General features: G+C 34.1%; 1 protein-coding gene across 5 annotated transcripts in view; it reads right to left on the bottom strand.

Annotated features, from left to right (window-relative positions):
- Positions 1-15,153, bottom strand: part of LOC125164584 (disintegrin and metalloproteinase domain-containing protein 18-like) — a 153,579-nt gene that overhangs the window by 121,934 nt on the left and 16,492 nt on the right. For all 5 annotated transcript variants that reach the window (XM_047857406.1, XM_047857408.1, XM_047857407.1 and 2 more), the window contains 3 exons: positions 9,150-9,226; positions 7,854-8,031; positions 1,965-2,030 (listed from right to left, as the gene is read on the bottom strand). In XM_047857406.1, coding sequence (XP_047713362.1) covers positions 1,965-2,030; positions 7,854-8,031; positions 9,150-9,226 — 321 coding nt within the window. The remainder of the gene's footprint in view (positions 1-1,964; positions 2,031-7,853; positions 8,032-9,149; positions 9,227-15,153) is intronic.

Genomic DNA, 15,153 nt, shown 5'->3' with positions numbered 1-15,153 from the left:
GAAATATTTCCATCAAAAGACACCACTGAGAGAAAAAACAAGCCTCAAACTTGGAGAAGATATCCCCAATATAGCCATCTGACAAAAGATTCATATTCAAAATATATAAAACTCCACAAAGCATTAATAAAAATATTAAAATGGGAAACACTTGTATATTTTCTCTTAAAGAGAATATCCAGGGGCACCTGGGTGGCTCAGTCAGTTGAGCGTCCGACTTGGGCTCAGGTCATGATCTCACTGTTCACGAGTTCGAGCCCTGCATTGGGCGCCGTGATGACAGCTCAGAGCCAGGAACCTGCTTCAGATTGTGTTTCCCTCTCTCTCTGCTTCTCTCCCACTCATGCTCTGTCCCTCTCTCTCTCTCTCTCTCAAAAATAAATAAACATTAAAAAAATTAAAAAAGAGAGAATATCCAAATAGTCTACAACAATATCAAATGTATTCAAACTCATTAGTCATCAGGTAAATGCTAATAAAAACCACAATATGATCTCATTTTACATACACCAGAATGGCTAAAATTTAAAGACTATCAATACCAATTGTTTGTGGAGATATGGAACCCTTGAATCTTTATTTGGGGGGGTACCTTGGATCTTTCATACTTTGTTGACGGGAAAACAAATTGCTATATTCAATCAACATCTCTTAAAGGTAACATATACTAATCATGAAAAGGTGATCAACATCACTGATCATCGGGCAAATAAATGCAAATCAAAACCGCAGTCAGATATCACCATACACTTGTTAGAATATCTATTATCTAAAAGACAAGAGATTTCAAATGTTGGAAAAGATGTGAAGGAAAGTAAACCCTTTTACACTGTTGGTGAGAATGCAAATTGGTACAGCCATTATGGAAAACAGTATGATGGTTCCTTCAACAGTTAAAAATAAAACTACCACATATCTAGCAATTCCATTTCAGGGTAAATATACTAAAGAAACAAGATCAAAGAGATATCTGTACTCCCATGTTTAATGTAGCACTATTCATAACAGACCAGATATGGAAGCTACCTAAGTGCCCATCAACAGATTAATGAATAAAAAAGTGTGGCATGTATATGTATATGTATATGTACACATGCAATGGAATATTAGTCATAAAAATGAAGGAAATATCCTATTTGCAACAACTTGATGAACATGGAGTGCATTACACTAAATGAAATAAGCCAGCAAAAGACAAAAACTGTATTGTATCAATTATATGTAAAAATAAAAAAAATTAAAAAAAGAAAAGAGAATAGAATGGTAGCTGCTGTGGCTGGTGGCAGGAGAAAATTGAGAGATATAGGTCAAAGAGTAACACACTTTCAGTCATAAAAAAGGATAAATTCTGAAGATCTAATGCACAGGCATGGTGACTAGAGTTCATAATATGGTATTGTATACTTGAAAGTTGCTGACAGTATATCTTAAGTGTTATTACCACACACACTTGGGCACACACACACACACACGCAAAGAAAAGAAAAGCGAGTTAACTATGTGAAGTAATGGATGTGTTGATTATCTTAATCTTGGTAATGAATCCACAATGTATATCAAATTATCACATTTTGCACTTTAAATATACACAATTCTATTAATTATTCCTCAATAAAGTTAGAAAAAATAAGTGAATTGGTAAGATGTTAAATATTTGATATGCTCAAAAAAATGTAACGAGAGATGTTAGAGAAGGTAAGGAAAAATCAAGGCTGTTAGAAAGTGAGGTCAAGGAGAGACTGGGCTAAACTTAGGATAGGAAAAGGGTAGATACTGGAGGGCACTCTAGGCTAGTTTGGATTTTTCATCATAACTAACACCTAAAATAAAATATCTCTACTTTTCAATAATTTAAAAATTACATATGTCTTCAAAATTAAGATAAAATATTTTCATTAAGTTCAAAGAAAGAAAGAGAAAAAGAGAGAAAGAGGGAATGGGGGGAAGGGAAAAGTTTGACTTACCAAATCTTTTTCCACTATAATGTGAATTTCTAGGTATTGGGGTAATAGTTTTGGAAGAGCTGTTTTCTGAAGAAAAAAGGATTTATAGAATGTTAACATGTACTGAATTTGTTAAAGTGAAAATGCTGACATGTAAATAAGGAAAAATAACAACATATAAAACCTTCATGAGGACTTAAATATAAAAATTAATTAGAAATCAGAAAATTTCATTTGAAAATGTATTCTAGGTTTAAGAGAGTTCCAGTGAGCTTGCTGGAGTAATGTAAGAGTTTAAGTTATCTCTATTAATACTGAATGAGAAAGAAAGTGAATATAAAGTTATATATTCTGTTGTCTTCATCTCGTGACAAATCTACACTACCAGTTCACACTTGAAAATTTTTCACGAACTGTCCTCCTAAAGACTATGGCAGCACCAACTGTGGTGCACTAGAAATCTTTCATTCATTCAGTATAGGGAATATTTGAGAATTCATTGACAGCACATAAATTTGGGTAAATAGTATTCCTTGTACTATTAACTATATGTGTACACAGGAAAGAACAAAATGCGCAATATCAGAAATAATTCTGCAGTCTCAGAGCATAAGCTGTATGCCCCATTTGGTATGATGTAATAATTCTTGATTGTGCCAGGTCAGTCAGCTAAAACTCATCAATTTATTATATCATCACTTAGCACTTTAAATCTAATTTTTATACAAGCTGTATTTCTAACACATTGAAATTCCATTTTACATATAGAAATTTCAAAAAAAAAACTCACAAAATTTCTTCCTTGATCCAATTAAATACACTAAATACAAGAGTATTTACTTGATCACCAAATACAAGAGTATTTACTTGATCACTAAATACAAGAGTAACAAGGTACAACAATTGGGTCTGTCATAAAATAGCATAGGTTAAATGAATAAATGAGCAAACTAACTGGACTTAATGGGTAGAGCCTAGATTTAAATTAGTTTGTCTAAATTCCCATAGGGAAGTAAAGTATGCCTGTATCATATTACCTATTTTTGTCATTACCTATCTGTCTGTCTGATTACATGCATATATGCAATTTTGTAGAAATGAAAGTGCTCTTATTTCTTATTTTCTCTCATATAATGCTGAAATACATGAGTTTGGTCTCCTAACCCTCTTTTATAATTTCTCTGCAAATTTTCAGCACTAACTAGTCTTATAACAATGGTGATCATATAATTTATTGTTCTAACTGGAATAATATGGAGTGGGATAAGAGTTCACTAAAACTAAATTATATAATTACTGAAATTGATTTTTAGTTCTATTTCATTACTTTGGTAGACCTAAAATATTTCTACTCAAAAGTTATTTCTAAAACTAGATTTCTTCTTATATACATCTGACTACATGAAGCCAAAACATTTCTAGGTTTTCTTTGATTAAAAATAGCATAAATAATTTTTCTTGAAAAATACTCATGGACTTTAATTTCTTAGCCATATCTCCCTATAATGTGTCTGATATTTTTAGAAAATTTTTTCAGTATATTCTTAATATTTTCATTACATTGCTTATGATTTTGTTCAAGGTTACATTTTATGGTTTATACACTTGAAATTGATAACACCTTCAACTGACTTTTTACTAAATACCATAATTTTTTAAAGTTTATTTATTTTGAGAGAAAGAGAGAGTGGTGTGTGTGTGTGTGTGTGTGTGTGTGTGTGTATGTGTGTGCAAGAGAGGACCAAAGAGGGAATCCTAAACAGGCTCCATGCTGTTACCATGGAGCTCAATGTGGGGTTTGAACTCATGAACCATGAGATCATGACCTGAGCCAAAATTATGACACTGTTGTTACCTTGACATTTTTCCCTTTCAAATTTATATTCTTCTTCTCACTCTTTAATATTTAAATTTATAAATGAAATTACATAATATTCACTGTAATGTCAGATAAGTCACCTTCAATAAAATGAGCTTCAAAACTCATTAACTCACTAAGAGATTATTTAATTTTATTAATTTTTTTAAAAACTACTTATTGCAAAGCAGATCAATAATCTCATGTACCATTAATCCAGTTACTCCAATGGTTATATCTTACAAAAAGCTGTAGTACATTATCAAAGCCAGGAAGCTGACTCTGTATGATGTATATGTGTATATTTCTACGTTATTCTGTAATGTGTGCACTTATGTAAACACCATTGCAATCAAGACACAGATACATTCCATCATTGCAAAAATCTTCCTTTCATATCTCTTTAAAGTTACACCCACTTCCAACTTCCCATTTATTCCTAACCTGTGATAATCACTGATCTTTCCCCCAAATCCAGGTTCATAGTGCCTTCCTTATATTTAGCCTTAATCCAAACATCAGAGAATTCCCCTGTTCTCTGCTCCATGCCAAATCCATGACCTGTTCTAAAATGTGTCAAAAAAGTACAGGAGAAAGAGCAAGAAGATCAGGAAGAGACATTTTATCTAAAGACGCAAAACAAAGTCCAGTGTAGAAATGCAAAGCTAAACAGAACAAGCATTACTCTAACAAATTACCATTCACCTTAAACAAAATATATCACTAAAAGAAATGTGAAACCTCTGGTAGGTATACTAAAGGTAGCAATAGCAAAAACACACACTAACAGATGTATATTCTGACTATATTAACACAAACTTTTGAGCTAAAGACCTAGCAGAAAGATATGCTCATTTCCAAGGCTAAAATTAATATTTAATTCAATATCTACTGCCTACTGACTTATGTAACATGTTTACATTTCACAAAAGATAGAGAAGGGATACAGACAGGCAAGAAGAAAATGCAATATAGAAACTATAGCTACCATGAGGATCAGACTTACACAGACACAGACACAGATGTTGGAACTATCAGAAGGAAGATTTAAAGCAACTCTAGCTAATATGTTAAAGGCACTAATGGAAAATCTTAAAGAATGCAATGTGAGATATGTAATTTCAACACCAAATATTTCTACAACAACCACCTAATATGGAAAGTAGTTGGTTGTCCCTATCTACATGTGTTTATGCACATTTTATTTTATCATTGAGTTCCTTTGAGTTGTGTTCTTGATAAGTCAGTATTTGTAACTTTGCAAATAGAAATGATCTAAAAAAGAGAAAGAGGTTGCCTGTTTGCTTCTCAGAGGGGGGGGGGGAAACATTTTTATAATTTTCTCACTAACTTCTAGACAAAATCAATGATTGTCTAGTGAAAGTTTGGCAGACATATCTTCTATTACTTTAAAGAATATTTAGTCTAATTAATGACATATCAGTGGTGCCTGGGTGGGTCAATCAGTTAAGCATCCAACTCTTGATTTCAGCTCAGGTCATGATCTCATGATCATGAGATCAAGCCCCACGTAGGGCTCCATGCTGGACATAAAATCTGCTTAAGATTCTCTCCCTCACCCTATGTCCCTCCCCCACTTGTGCACATGAACACATGCTCTCTCTCTTTCTTTATAAAAAAAAATGACAAGTCACTTATAAATGAAAAATACAGAACAAAGCTCAAAAATGCCCCAAAGAAGGATGCTGGGACAGCAGACATGAAGTACAAAACCCCTACAGGAAAAAAAATGTGGAAAACAGAAGTTTTGAAGAATACGAACAATTTGACAGAGCTAACATCTGTAAAACACTACAGAAAACAACTGCAGAATATATAGAGAAACATATATACTAAATTCAAATGCACTATCTGAACATGATGAAAGTCAATTAGAAATAAGTACCAAGAAAGATATCTAGAAATGTCCAATTATGCACACTTCTAAATTTCCCATGGTTCACTGGAAGAATAACAAGGGAAATTTAAAAATATGTTACATTAAAAGATAATAAACACATGGTATATAAAATTCAAGAAATGAAAAGACATCAATTAAAATCAGGGTGAGATACTCCAGAAATTATCCCCTACATAAAACCAATAAGAGAACTGGCAAAAATTGTTAGAGTCAACTTTTTCAGATCTCTAGAAATTAACAAATAGCCTGCAGCCTTCTGGGGAGTGTTTGTTCAATAAAAATAACTGATCTGGGTAAAAACAGTGATATATGGAGGATTTGAATTTGCCCTAGTCTTTTCTCCCATTAATTGAAACCTAATAGCAACATTTGCAGTAAATACCAGCAGAGTGGCAACCTCCAGAAAATGCAGAATATGGCTGGAACATCTTCAAAATCTCATTTCCAAAGAAATGTCACCACCTGACCTATTTTGTTCCTAGAAGACCTATTTCAAGTTTGTCTGTATTGAACTAAATTACATTTTACACAGTCTGAAAAGCTCTTTTTTCAAAGGGGTTTGTTTTAAACAATTACAAGCATTTTTTTAACTTTATAGTTGTCTGGGACAGTGAATGACCATGGGGCAAACAGTAGACCAATAAAGGAAAAGCTGGAGAATAAGATATCCACATGCAGCTTTAAAAGCTATGACAAATTTCTGGGAATTTAGCAGACTACACACATGTGTATACATGCCCAAGGCTGTATACATACTTAGGAAAGACCTGAAAAGACCCTAAACTCTCACTTCTGGGAGATCTTGAGACTCTGTGCAAGGATAAAGTGAAATGAAAGGCACAGTTGTAACTGCCTGGCCAAGTGACAAAGACATGTTCCAACATGCACAGAGAGACTCTCAGCAAAAACTGGGAGACTTATTGTTTTCAAGCATTTAAAGAACTCTGTGTGATCATTAACCCACCAATAAGATAACAGAATAGAAACTTCAGTGGCTACTCACAACACATAATACAGACTTTAGAAAACCAGTTAAAAAATTCACAAAGCAAACAACTACAATGTTTGATGGAGGGGGATGTGATTTCCAGAGTTATCACATTATATTACTTGGAATGACTAGTTTCAGTTTTCAAAAAATTGAGACGTGAAAAAGACCTAGAGTATGACCCATATACAGTCAAAAGGTCAACAATAAAAACTGTCTTTGAGGAAGATTAGATGTTGGACTTACTAGAGAAACACTTTAGGTATTAAGTTATGTATAAATACTGAAGGAGAATACTTTAATAATGTCTGACTAAATATGGTATATCAATAAAGGCATAAAGTTATTTTAAAAAACAAATAGGAAATCTGGTATTGAAAAATACAATAATTGAAACAAAATATCCATTAGAGAGGCTTCACATCAGACATGAGCAGAGAGGAAAGAATTGTGGAACTTGAAGACAGATATTGAGATTATACAATCTGAGGAAGAGAAAGAAACATGAATGGACCACAATAAACAAAATCTAATAGACCTATGAGGTACTGTCAAGCAGACCAACATATACATAATGGGAGTATCAGAAGGTGAGGAGGTAGATAAAAGTGCAAAAGAATATCCAAAGGACTAATGGCCCCAAATTTCCCAAATTAGGGGAAAAACATTAGTTTACACAAAAAAGCTTAGTGAACTCCAATTTAGATAAACTCAAAAACAACTACTCAGATAAATTCAAAAAGAACTACTCATCATAAGAAAAGTGCAATAAACAAAAGATAAAGAGAGAAACTTGAAAGAAACAACAGAGAAGGGGCCCATCGTGTACAAGGAATCCTCAATAAGATTAATAACACCTAATTTTTCATCAGCAATCATGGAGGCCATAAGACAATGAAATAAAAAACATTCAAAATGATGAAAGAAAAACACCTGTCAAACAACACTACATGCAACCTATAGGTAAATTAAGAGCTTAAAGTATACAAATGATTATCTATTTTAGAAAGATATGTTCAGGTAGTATGTAAAACTATATATAAAAATAAAAGAGTAATTTTACCAAGGTAGTGGTAACTTGACTTTATTTTATTGACTTTATTTATAAAATAAATATATATTTATATTATTTAAGCTCATTACCTGTGAGCTTAAATTATCTTTATACGATTGGTCTTTCTGCCAAATATTGCTGTAATTTTCTGCTAGCCATGATATATCTTGATTATCATTTTTCACTTGATAAATTATGTGCTCAAATCTTGCTGAAGATTCCAATGGCTCAATTCCATAGCTGATGTTTTCAAACTGAAGGAATCCCCTGAATATTTAGAAATCAATGACATAAAAACCCTACAAAGCTATAATCTAAAATGTGAAAAGTACTTTAAATCTAAGTTAAATTTCAATACTTTAAATTAGGTATTTATATAATTTCAAAGCGCTAAAAGAAACCATGTCTAAACAACTAAAGGGAAGTATTAGGATGTCTCGCTAAATAGACCATGTCAGCAAAGGCATGGAAAATATAGAAAAGAAATCAATAGAAAGTCCAGCTTGAAATATACTAAGGAACACATTATAAACACACTTTATTTTCCTATTTTTTCAGTCTACTATTGGTAACTGAGATACCACATCTACCTTAGTTTTGCTCATATATTAAATAACAACATATATTTAAAAGTATTTTGTATTACCTGTATAGTAGTCATATTCATTCAAGATTTATTAAATAAGGCCAAGTATTTGTTGAAAATCAAGACACTTGTTGAGAATTCCATAGGAATAAAGGTCATTTTCTTCCAGAGATTAAAATAAGGGAAAGCAGGTATACAGAGTGTACCTCTAAAGAGGGGGTATCTATGAAAAGCCACATTAAATGGATGCCAATTTTTCTGAGATGACATGAGTAAGTTCTAGACACCAGGAAAACAAAAACAAAAGGAAGTTAGGGAGAGTCTTTTTTTCTTTGCTCTGGACCAGTCTTCCTCTGATAATACCTTTCTCCTGCCACTAACACTGATGAAAATCACTTATTCCTGCCTTTTACCTCTGAGGTACCTTCTTAATTAATTGTTTTATGCCTGATACTGAGTACACCTAAACTGAAAAAATACAATATGCAGCTAGTTAAATGACAAGTTAATATCATTTCCTATAACTATTTGAGACAATTAACATTGCAACAATATTATTTATTTCTAAAGTTTCTTTTACAGAAACTATCCCCTTCTGCACAGTGTCTTAAAATAATACCTGCAGTCAGAATTCCCTGGTGTGATTTCATTTGAACAGGCACTAAATAAAGTCCAACTACTAATATTAATATTAAAAAGTGAGGCCATCATAAAGGAAACTTTCAGAATGTGGATCCTCTTAAACCTTCCCAGATTTATGTCTGCTAGCCACTAGTTTTCCATGTCAAAGATGCTATACCTGAGTCCAGAACAGATGCTGAGTGTTGCAAGTGAATTTGGAAAATTTGCAATATATCCTTGGTAATGGCAATGTATCTGAAAAACAATATAGAAGGGTAAACAAATAAATTGTTTATGATTAAAAATGTATTTGCGGGGCACCTGGGTGGCGCAGTCGGTTAAGCTTCTGACTTCAGCTCAGGCCACGATCTCGCGGTCTGTGAGTTCGAGCCCCGCGTCAGGCTCTGGGCTGATGGCTCAGAGCCTGGAGCCTGTTTCCGATTCTGTGTCTCCCCCTCTCTCTGCCCTTCCCCCGTTCATGCTCTGTCTCTCTCTGCCCCCAAAATAAATAAACGTTAAAAAAAAATTTTTAAAAAAATAAAAAAAATTAAAAAATGTATTTGCAAACATTACAGAAGATTAAAAATGTCAAAATAATTAAAATAAGATTTATATATAGATAGATTTATTAATGCAGAGTTTCAAGGAAAAAAGGTTTCTGACAGTCCTGTTTATTCTGTACCATCGATGTGCCAATGAGTACTCTCAGCCTGAGTTTATCTCTCTCACATACCATTTAAAAATTTTTTCTAATGTTTATTTATTTTTGAGAGAGAGAGACAGAGTATGAGCCAGGGAGGGACACAGAGAAAGGGAGACACAGAATTCAAAGAAGGCTCCAGGCTCTGAGCTGTCAGCACAGAGCCAGACGCCGGGCTCAAATTCACGAACTGTGAGATCATGCCCTGAGCTGAAGTCAGAAGCTTAACTGACTGAGCCACCCAGGCGCCCCATCACATGCCATTTTTTTAATTTAAATTTTAGTTAGTTAATAGACAGTGCAACATTGGATTAGAATCCAGTGATTTATCACTTACATACATGAATACCCAGTGTTCACAAGTGCTCTTTTTAATACTCATCCATCTAGCCCATCTCCCACCCACCTCTCTCCATCAACCCTCAGTTTGTTCTCTATTGTTAATAGTCTACTATTTATTTCTCTCTCTTCTCTTCCCTCTCCTTCCCATGAGCTCGTCTGTTTTGTTTCTTAAATTCCACATATGAATAAAATCATATGGTATTTGTCCTTCTCTGATTGATATATTTTGCTCAGCATAATACATTCTAGCTCCATCCACTTGTTGCAAATGACAAGATTTCATTCTTTTAGATGGTTGAGTAGTACTCCATTATATAGAGAGACCATCTTTTTTTATCCATTAATCAATTGATGGACATTTGGGCTCTTTCCATAGCTTGGCTATTGTTCATAATGTTGCTATAGCCATTGGGATGCATGTACCCCTTCGAATCTGTATTTTTATATCCTTTGGGTAAACACCTGATAGCACAATTGCTAAATCATTGAGTAGTTCTACTTTTAGTTTTTTGAGGAACCACTGTACTGTTCTACAGAGTGGCTACACCAGTTTTCATTTCCACAAACAGTGCAAGAGGGTTTCCCTTTCTCCATAACCTTGTCAACATCTGGGGTTTTTTAGCCATTCTGACAGGTGTGAGGTAGCATCTCATTGTGGTTTTGCTTTGTATTTCCCTGATGATGAGTTATGTTGAGCATCTTTTCATGTATCTGTTAGCCATGCCTTCTTTGGAAAAGTGTCTATTCCTGTCTTCTGTCCATTTCTTTACTGGGTTGTTTGATTTTGGGTATTGAGTTTGATAAGTTCTTTATAGATTTTGGATAGTAAGCCTTTATCAGATATGTCATTTTTTAATATTTTGAATATTTTGAATATCTTTCTCCATTCTGTAGGCTGCCTTTTAGTTTTTTTGATTGTTTCCTTTGCTGTGGAGATGTTTTTTTTTATCTTGATGAAGTCACAATAGTTCATATTTGCTTTTGTTTCCCTTGCCTTTGGTGATGTGACTAGTTAGAAGTTGCTATAGCCAAGGTCAAAGAGGTTGCTGCGGTGGTATTATCTTCTAGGATTTTGATGGTTTCCTGTCTCACATTTAGGTCTTTCATCCATTTTGAATTTATTTTTTTGTATGGTGTAAAAAAGTGGTCCAGTTTCTTTCTTTTGCATGTTGTCATCCAGTTTTCCCAACAGCATTTGTTGAAGAGACTGCTCTTTTTCCATTGGATATTCTCTCCTGCTTTGTCAAAGATGAGTTGACCATATAGTTGTGGGTCCATTTCTGAGTTTTTAATTCTGTTCCATTGATCTACATGTCTGTTTTTTTGTGGCAGCACCATACTGTCTGGATGAATATAGCTTTGTAATATAGCTTGATGCCAGAATTGTGATGCCTCCAGTTTGTTTTTCAGAATTGCGTTGGATATTTGGGGCCTTTTCTGTTTCCATACAAATTTTAGGATTGTTGGTTTTAGCTCTGCAAAGAATGCAGATGGTATTTCGATAGGGATTACATTACATGTAGATTGATTTGGGTAGTATAGGCATTTTAACAATGTTTGTTCTTCCAATCTATGAGCATGGAATACTTTTCCATTTTTTGTTTGTCCTCTTCAATACGCCCAATACCTTTCATAATTGTTGTATAGTTTTCAGAGTGCAGGACTTTTTACCTCTTTGGTTTATTCCAAGGTATATTATTATTTTTTGTGCAATTGTATATGGGATCAATTCCTTGATTTCTATTTCTGCTGCTTCATTATTGGTGTATGGAAATGCAACACATTACTGCAGGTTGATTTTATATCCTGTGACTTTGCTGAATTAATGTATTAGTTCTAACAATTTTTTTGAAATCTTTCAGGTTTTCTACATAGAGTATGATGTCATCTACAATTAGTAAAAGTTTGACTTCTTCCTTGCCAATTTGGATGACTTTTATTTATTTTTGTTGTCTGAGTGCTGAGGCAAAGAATTCCAGTAATATCTCAAATAACAGTGGTGAGACTGGACATCCCTGTCTTGATCCTGACTGTAGAAGAAAAGATCCCTGTTTTTCCTCATTCAAGGTGATATTAGCTGTGGGTCTTTTGCATATGGCCTTTATGATTGAGGAGTGCTCCACCCATACTTCCGTTGTTGAGGGGTTTTATCTACAATGGATGCTGTATTTTGTCAAATGTTTTTCTGCATCTATTGAGAGGATCATATCGTTCTTATCCTTTCTTTTATTAACGTGATGTATCCCATTGATTGATTTGCAAACCTGTACCACCTCTGCAGCCTAGGAATAAGCCCTACATGATCATGGTGAATAATTCTTTTAAAGTACTGTTAGATTTGATCCGCTAGTATCTTGTTGAAAAGTTTTTCATCCAGGTTCATCAGGGATATTGGCTTATAATTCTCCTTTTTAGTGGGGTCTTTGTCTGATTTTGGAATCAAGGTAAGGCTGACCTCATAGAATAACTTTGGAAGTTTTCCTTCCATTTCTATTTATTTTGGAACTGGTTCAGAAGAATAGGTATTAACTCTCCTTTAAATGTCTGTTCAAATTCTCCTAGGAAGCTGTCTGGTCCAGGACTCTTGTTTGTTGTGAGATTTTTGATAACTGATTCAGTTTCTTTGCAGGTTATGTGTTCAAATTTTCTATTTCTTCCTGTTTCAGTTCTGGTATTTTGTGAGTTTCTAGGAATTTGTCCATTTCTTCCAGATTTCCCAGTTTGTTGGCATATAATTTTTCACAGTATTCTCTTATAATTGTATTTCTGTGGTGTTGCTTGTAATCACTCCTCTTTAACTCATAATTTTATCTATTTGGGTCCTTCTCTTTTATTTTTGATAAGGCTGGCTAGGGGGTTATCAATCTTGTTTATTCTTTAAAAAAAACAGCTCCTAGTTTTATTGTTCCCTGGGTATTTTGTTCATTTGTTTCTATACCATTTATTTCTGCTTTATTATTTCCCTTCTTCTGCTGGCTTTAGGCTTTATTTGCTGCTCCTTTTCTAGCTCCTTCAGGTATAAGATTAGGTTGTGTATTTGGGACCTTTCTTGCTTCTTGAGACAGGTCTGAATTGCAATATACTTTCTTCTCATGACTGCTTTGATTACCCCAAAGGTTTTGGATTGCCGTGTTTTCATTTTCACGACTTCCATGTATTTTTTAATTTCCTCTTTAATCTTCTAGTTAACCCATTCCCTCTTTAATAGGATATTCTTTGACTTCTGTGTATATGAGGGCTTTCCAAATTTTTTCTTCTGGTTGACTTCAAGTTTTATAGTGTTTTGTTCTAAAAATATTCATGGTATTATCTTGATCATTTTGTACTTATTGACAGCTGATTTGTGACCCAGTATGTGATCTATTCTGGAGAATGTTCCATGTGCACTTGAAATGAATGTGTATTCTGCTGTTTAGGATGAAATGTTCTCAATATTTCTGTTAAGTCTATCTGGTGCTGTGTGTTTTCCAAAGCCAATGTTTCCTTGTTGATACACTTAGATTATCTGCCCATTAGTGTGCGTGGTTGTCAAAGCCCCCTACTATTATTTTATTATTATGAAAGAGTTTCTTTATGTTTGTTATAATTGATTTCTATATTTGGGATCTCTCAAGGTGGGGGCATAAGTATTTATAATTGTTAGATCTTCTTGATGGACAGATCCCTTAATTATGATATAATGTCCTGCTTCATCTCTTCTTACAGTGTTTGTTTTAAAGTCTATTTTGTCTGATATAAGTATGGCTACTCCAGCTCCTTTTTGATGACCATTAACATGATAGATGGTTCTCCATCCTCTTACTTTCAATCTGGAGGTGTCTTTAGGTCTAAAATGAGTCTCTTATAAACAGCATATAGAGATGGGTCTTGTTTCTTATCCATTCTGATACCCTATGTTTTTTAATTGGAGCGTTTAGTCCATTGGCATTTAGAGGAAATATAGAAAGATATGAATTTAGTGCCATTGTGTTAACTGTAGGGTTGATGTTTCTGGTGATGTTCTCTTGTCCTTTCTCGTCTTTGTTACTTTTGGTCTTTTTTGTTTTGTTTTGTCTTTTCTCCACTCAAACAGTCCCCATTAAAATTTCTTGCAGGGCTGGGTTAGTGGTCACAAAGTTTCTTAGTTTTTGTTTGTCTGAGAAACTTCTATTCTGAATGACCCCCTTGCTGGATAAAGAATTCTTGGCTGCATTTTTTTCCCACTTAGCACATTGAAAATATCCTGCCACTCCCTTCTGGCCTGCCAAGTTTCTGTTGATAAATCTGCTGTAAACCTGGTCTTCCCTTGTAGTTTAAGAACTTTTTTTCTCTTGCTGCTTTCAGGATTCTTTACTTGTCTGAGTATTTTGTGAATTTGACTATGATATGCCTTGCTGATGGTCAGCTTCTGTTGAATTTTTTTCAATTTTTTTTAACATTTATTCATTTTTGATAGAGAGAGACAGAGCATGAGCAGGGGAGGGGCAGAGACAGAGGGAGATGCAGAATCCAAAGCAGGCTCCAGGCTCCAAGCTGTCTGCACAGAGCCTGATGCAGGGCTTGAACCCACAGACCATGAGATCATGACCTGAGCCAAAGTCGGACACTTAACTAACTGAGCCACCCAGGTGCCCCAGCTTCTGTTGAATTTAATGTGAGTTTTCTATTCTTGGATTTTGATGTCTATGTCCTTCCCCACATAAGGGAAGTTTTCAGCTATGATTTGCTCACATAAACAAACCTTCTGCCCCTTTTTCTCTCTCTTCATCTTCTGGAACTTCTATGATACAAAATGTCCTTCCTCTTTAAAAGGTTGCTGAGTTCTCTAATTGCTGTATCATGATATTTGGCCTTTGTATTCCTTTTTTTCAGCTTCATTATTTTCCATAATTTTATCTTCTATATCACTGATTCACTACTCTGCTTCATCCACCTTCACAATCATGGCATCCATTGAGATTGTAGGTTATAGATTTTTAAATTTCAGCCTGACTAGATTCTAGTTCTTTTATCTCTTCAGAAAAGGATTCTCTGGTATCTTCTATGCTTTTTCAACCACAGCTAATATTATTATAATCGTGGTTTTATTTATATATGTAAGTTTATTTATTTATTCTGAGAGAGAGAGAGAATTCATGAGGGACAGAGAGAGGGGGAGAGA

The sequence above is a fragment of the Prionailurus viverrinus genome, chromosome B1, assembly GCF_022837055.1.
Source record: "Prionailurus viverrinus isolate Anna chromosome B1, UM_Priviv_1.0, whole genome shotgun sequence".
NCBI lineage: Eukaryota > Metazoa > Chordata > Mammalia > Carnivora > Felidae > Prionailurus > Prionailurus viverrinus.
Note: the sequence above shows the minus strand (reverse complement) of the source record. Positions and strands in the feature narration are given on the sequence as shown.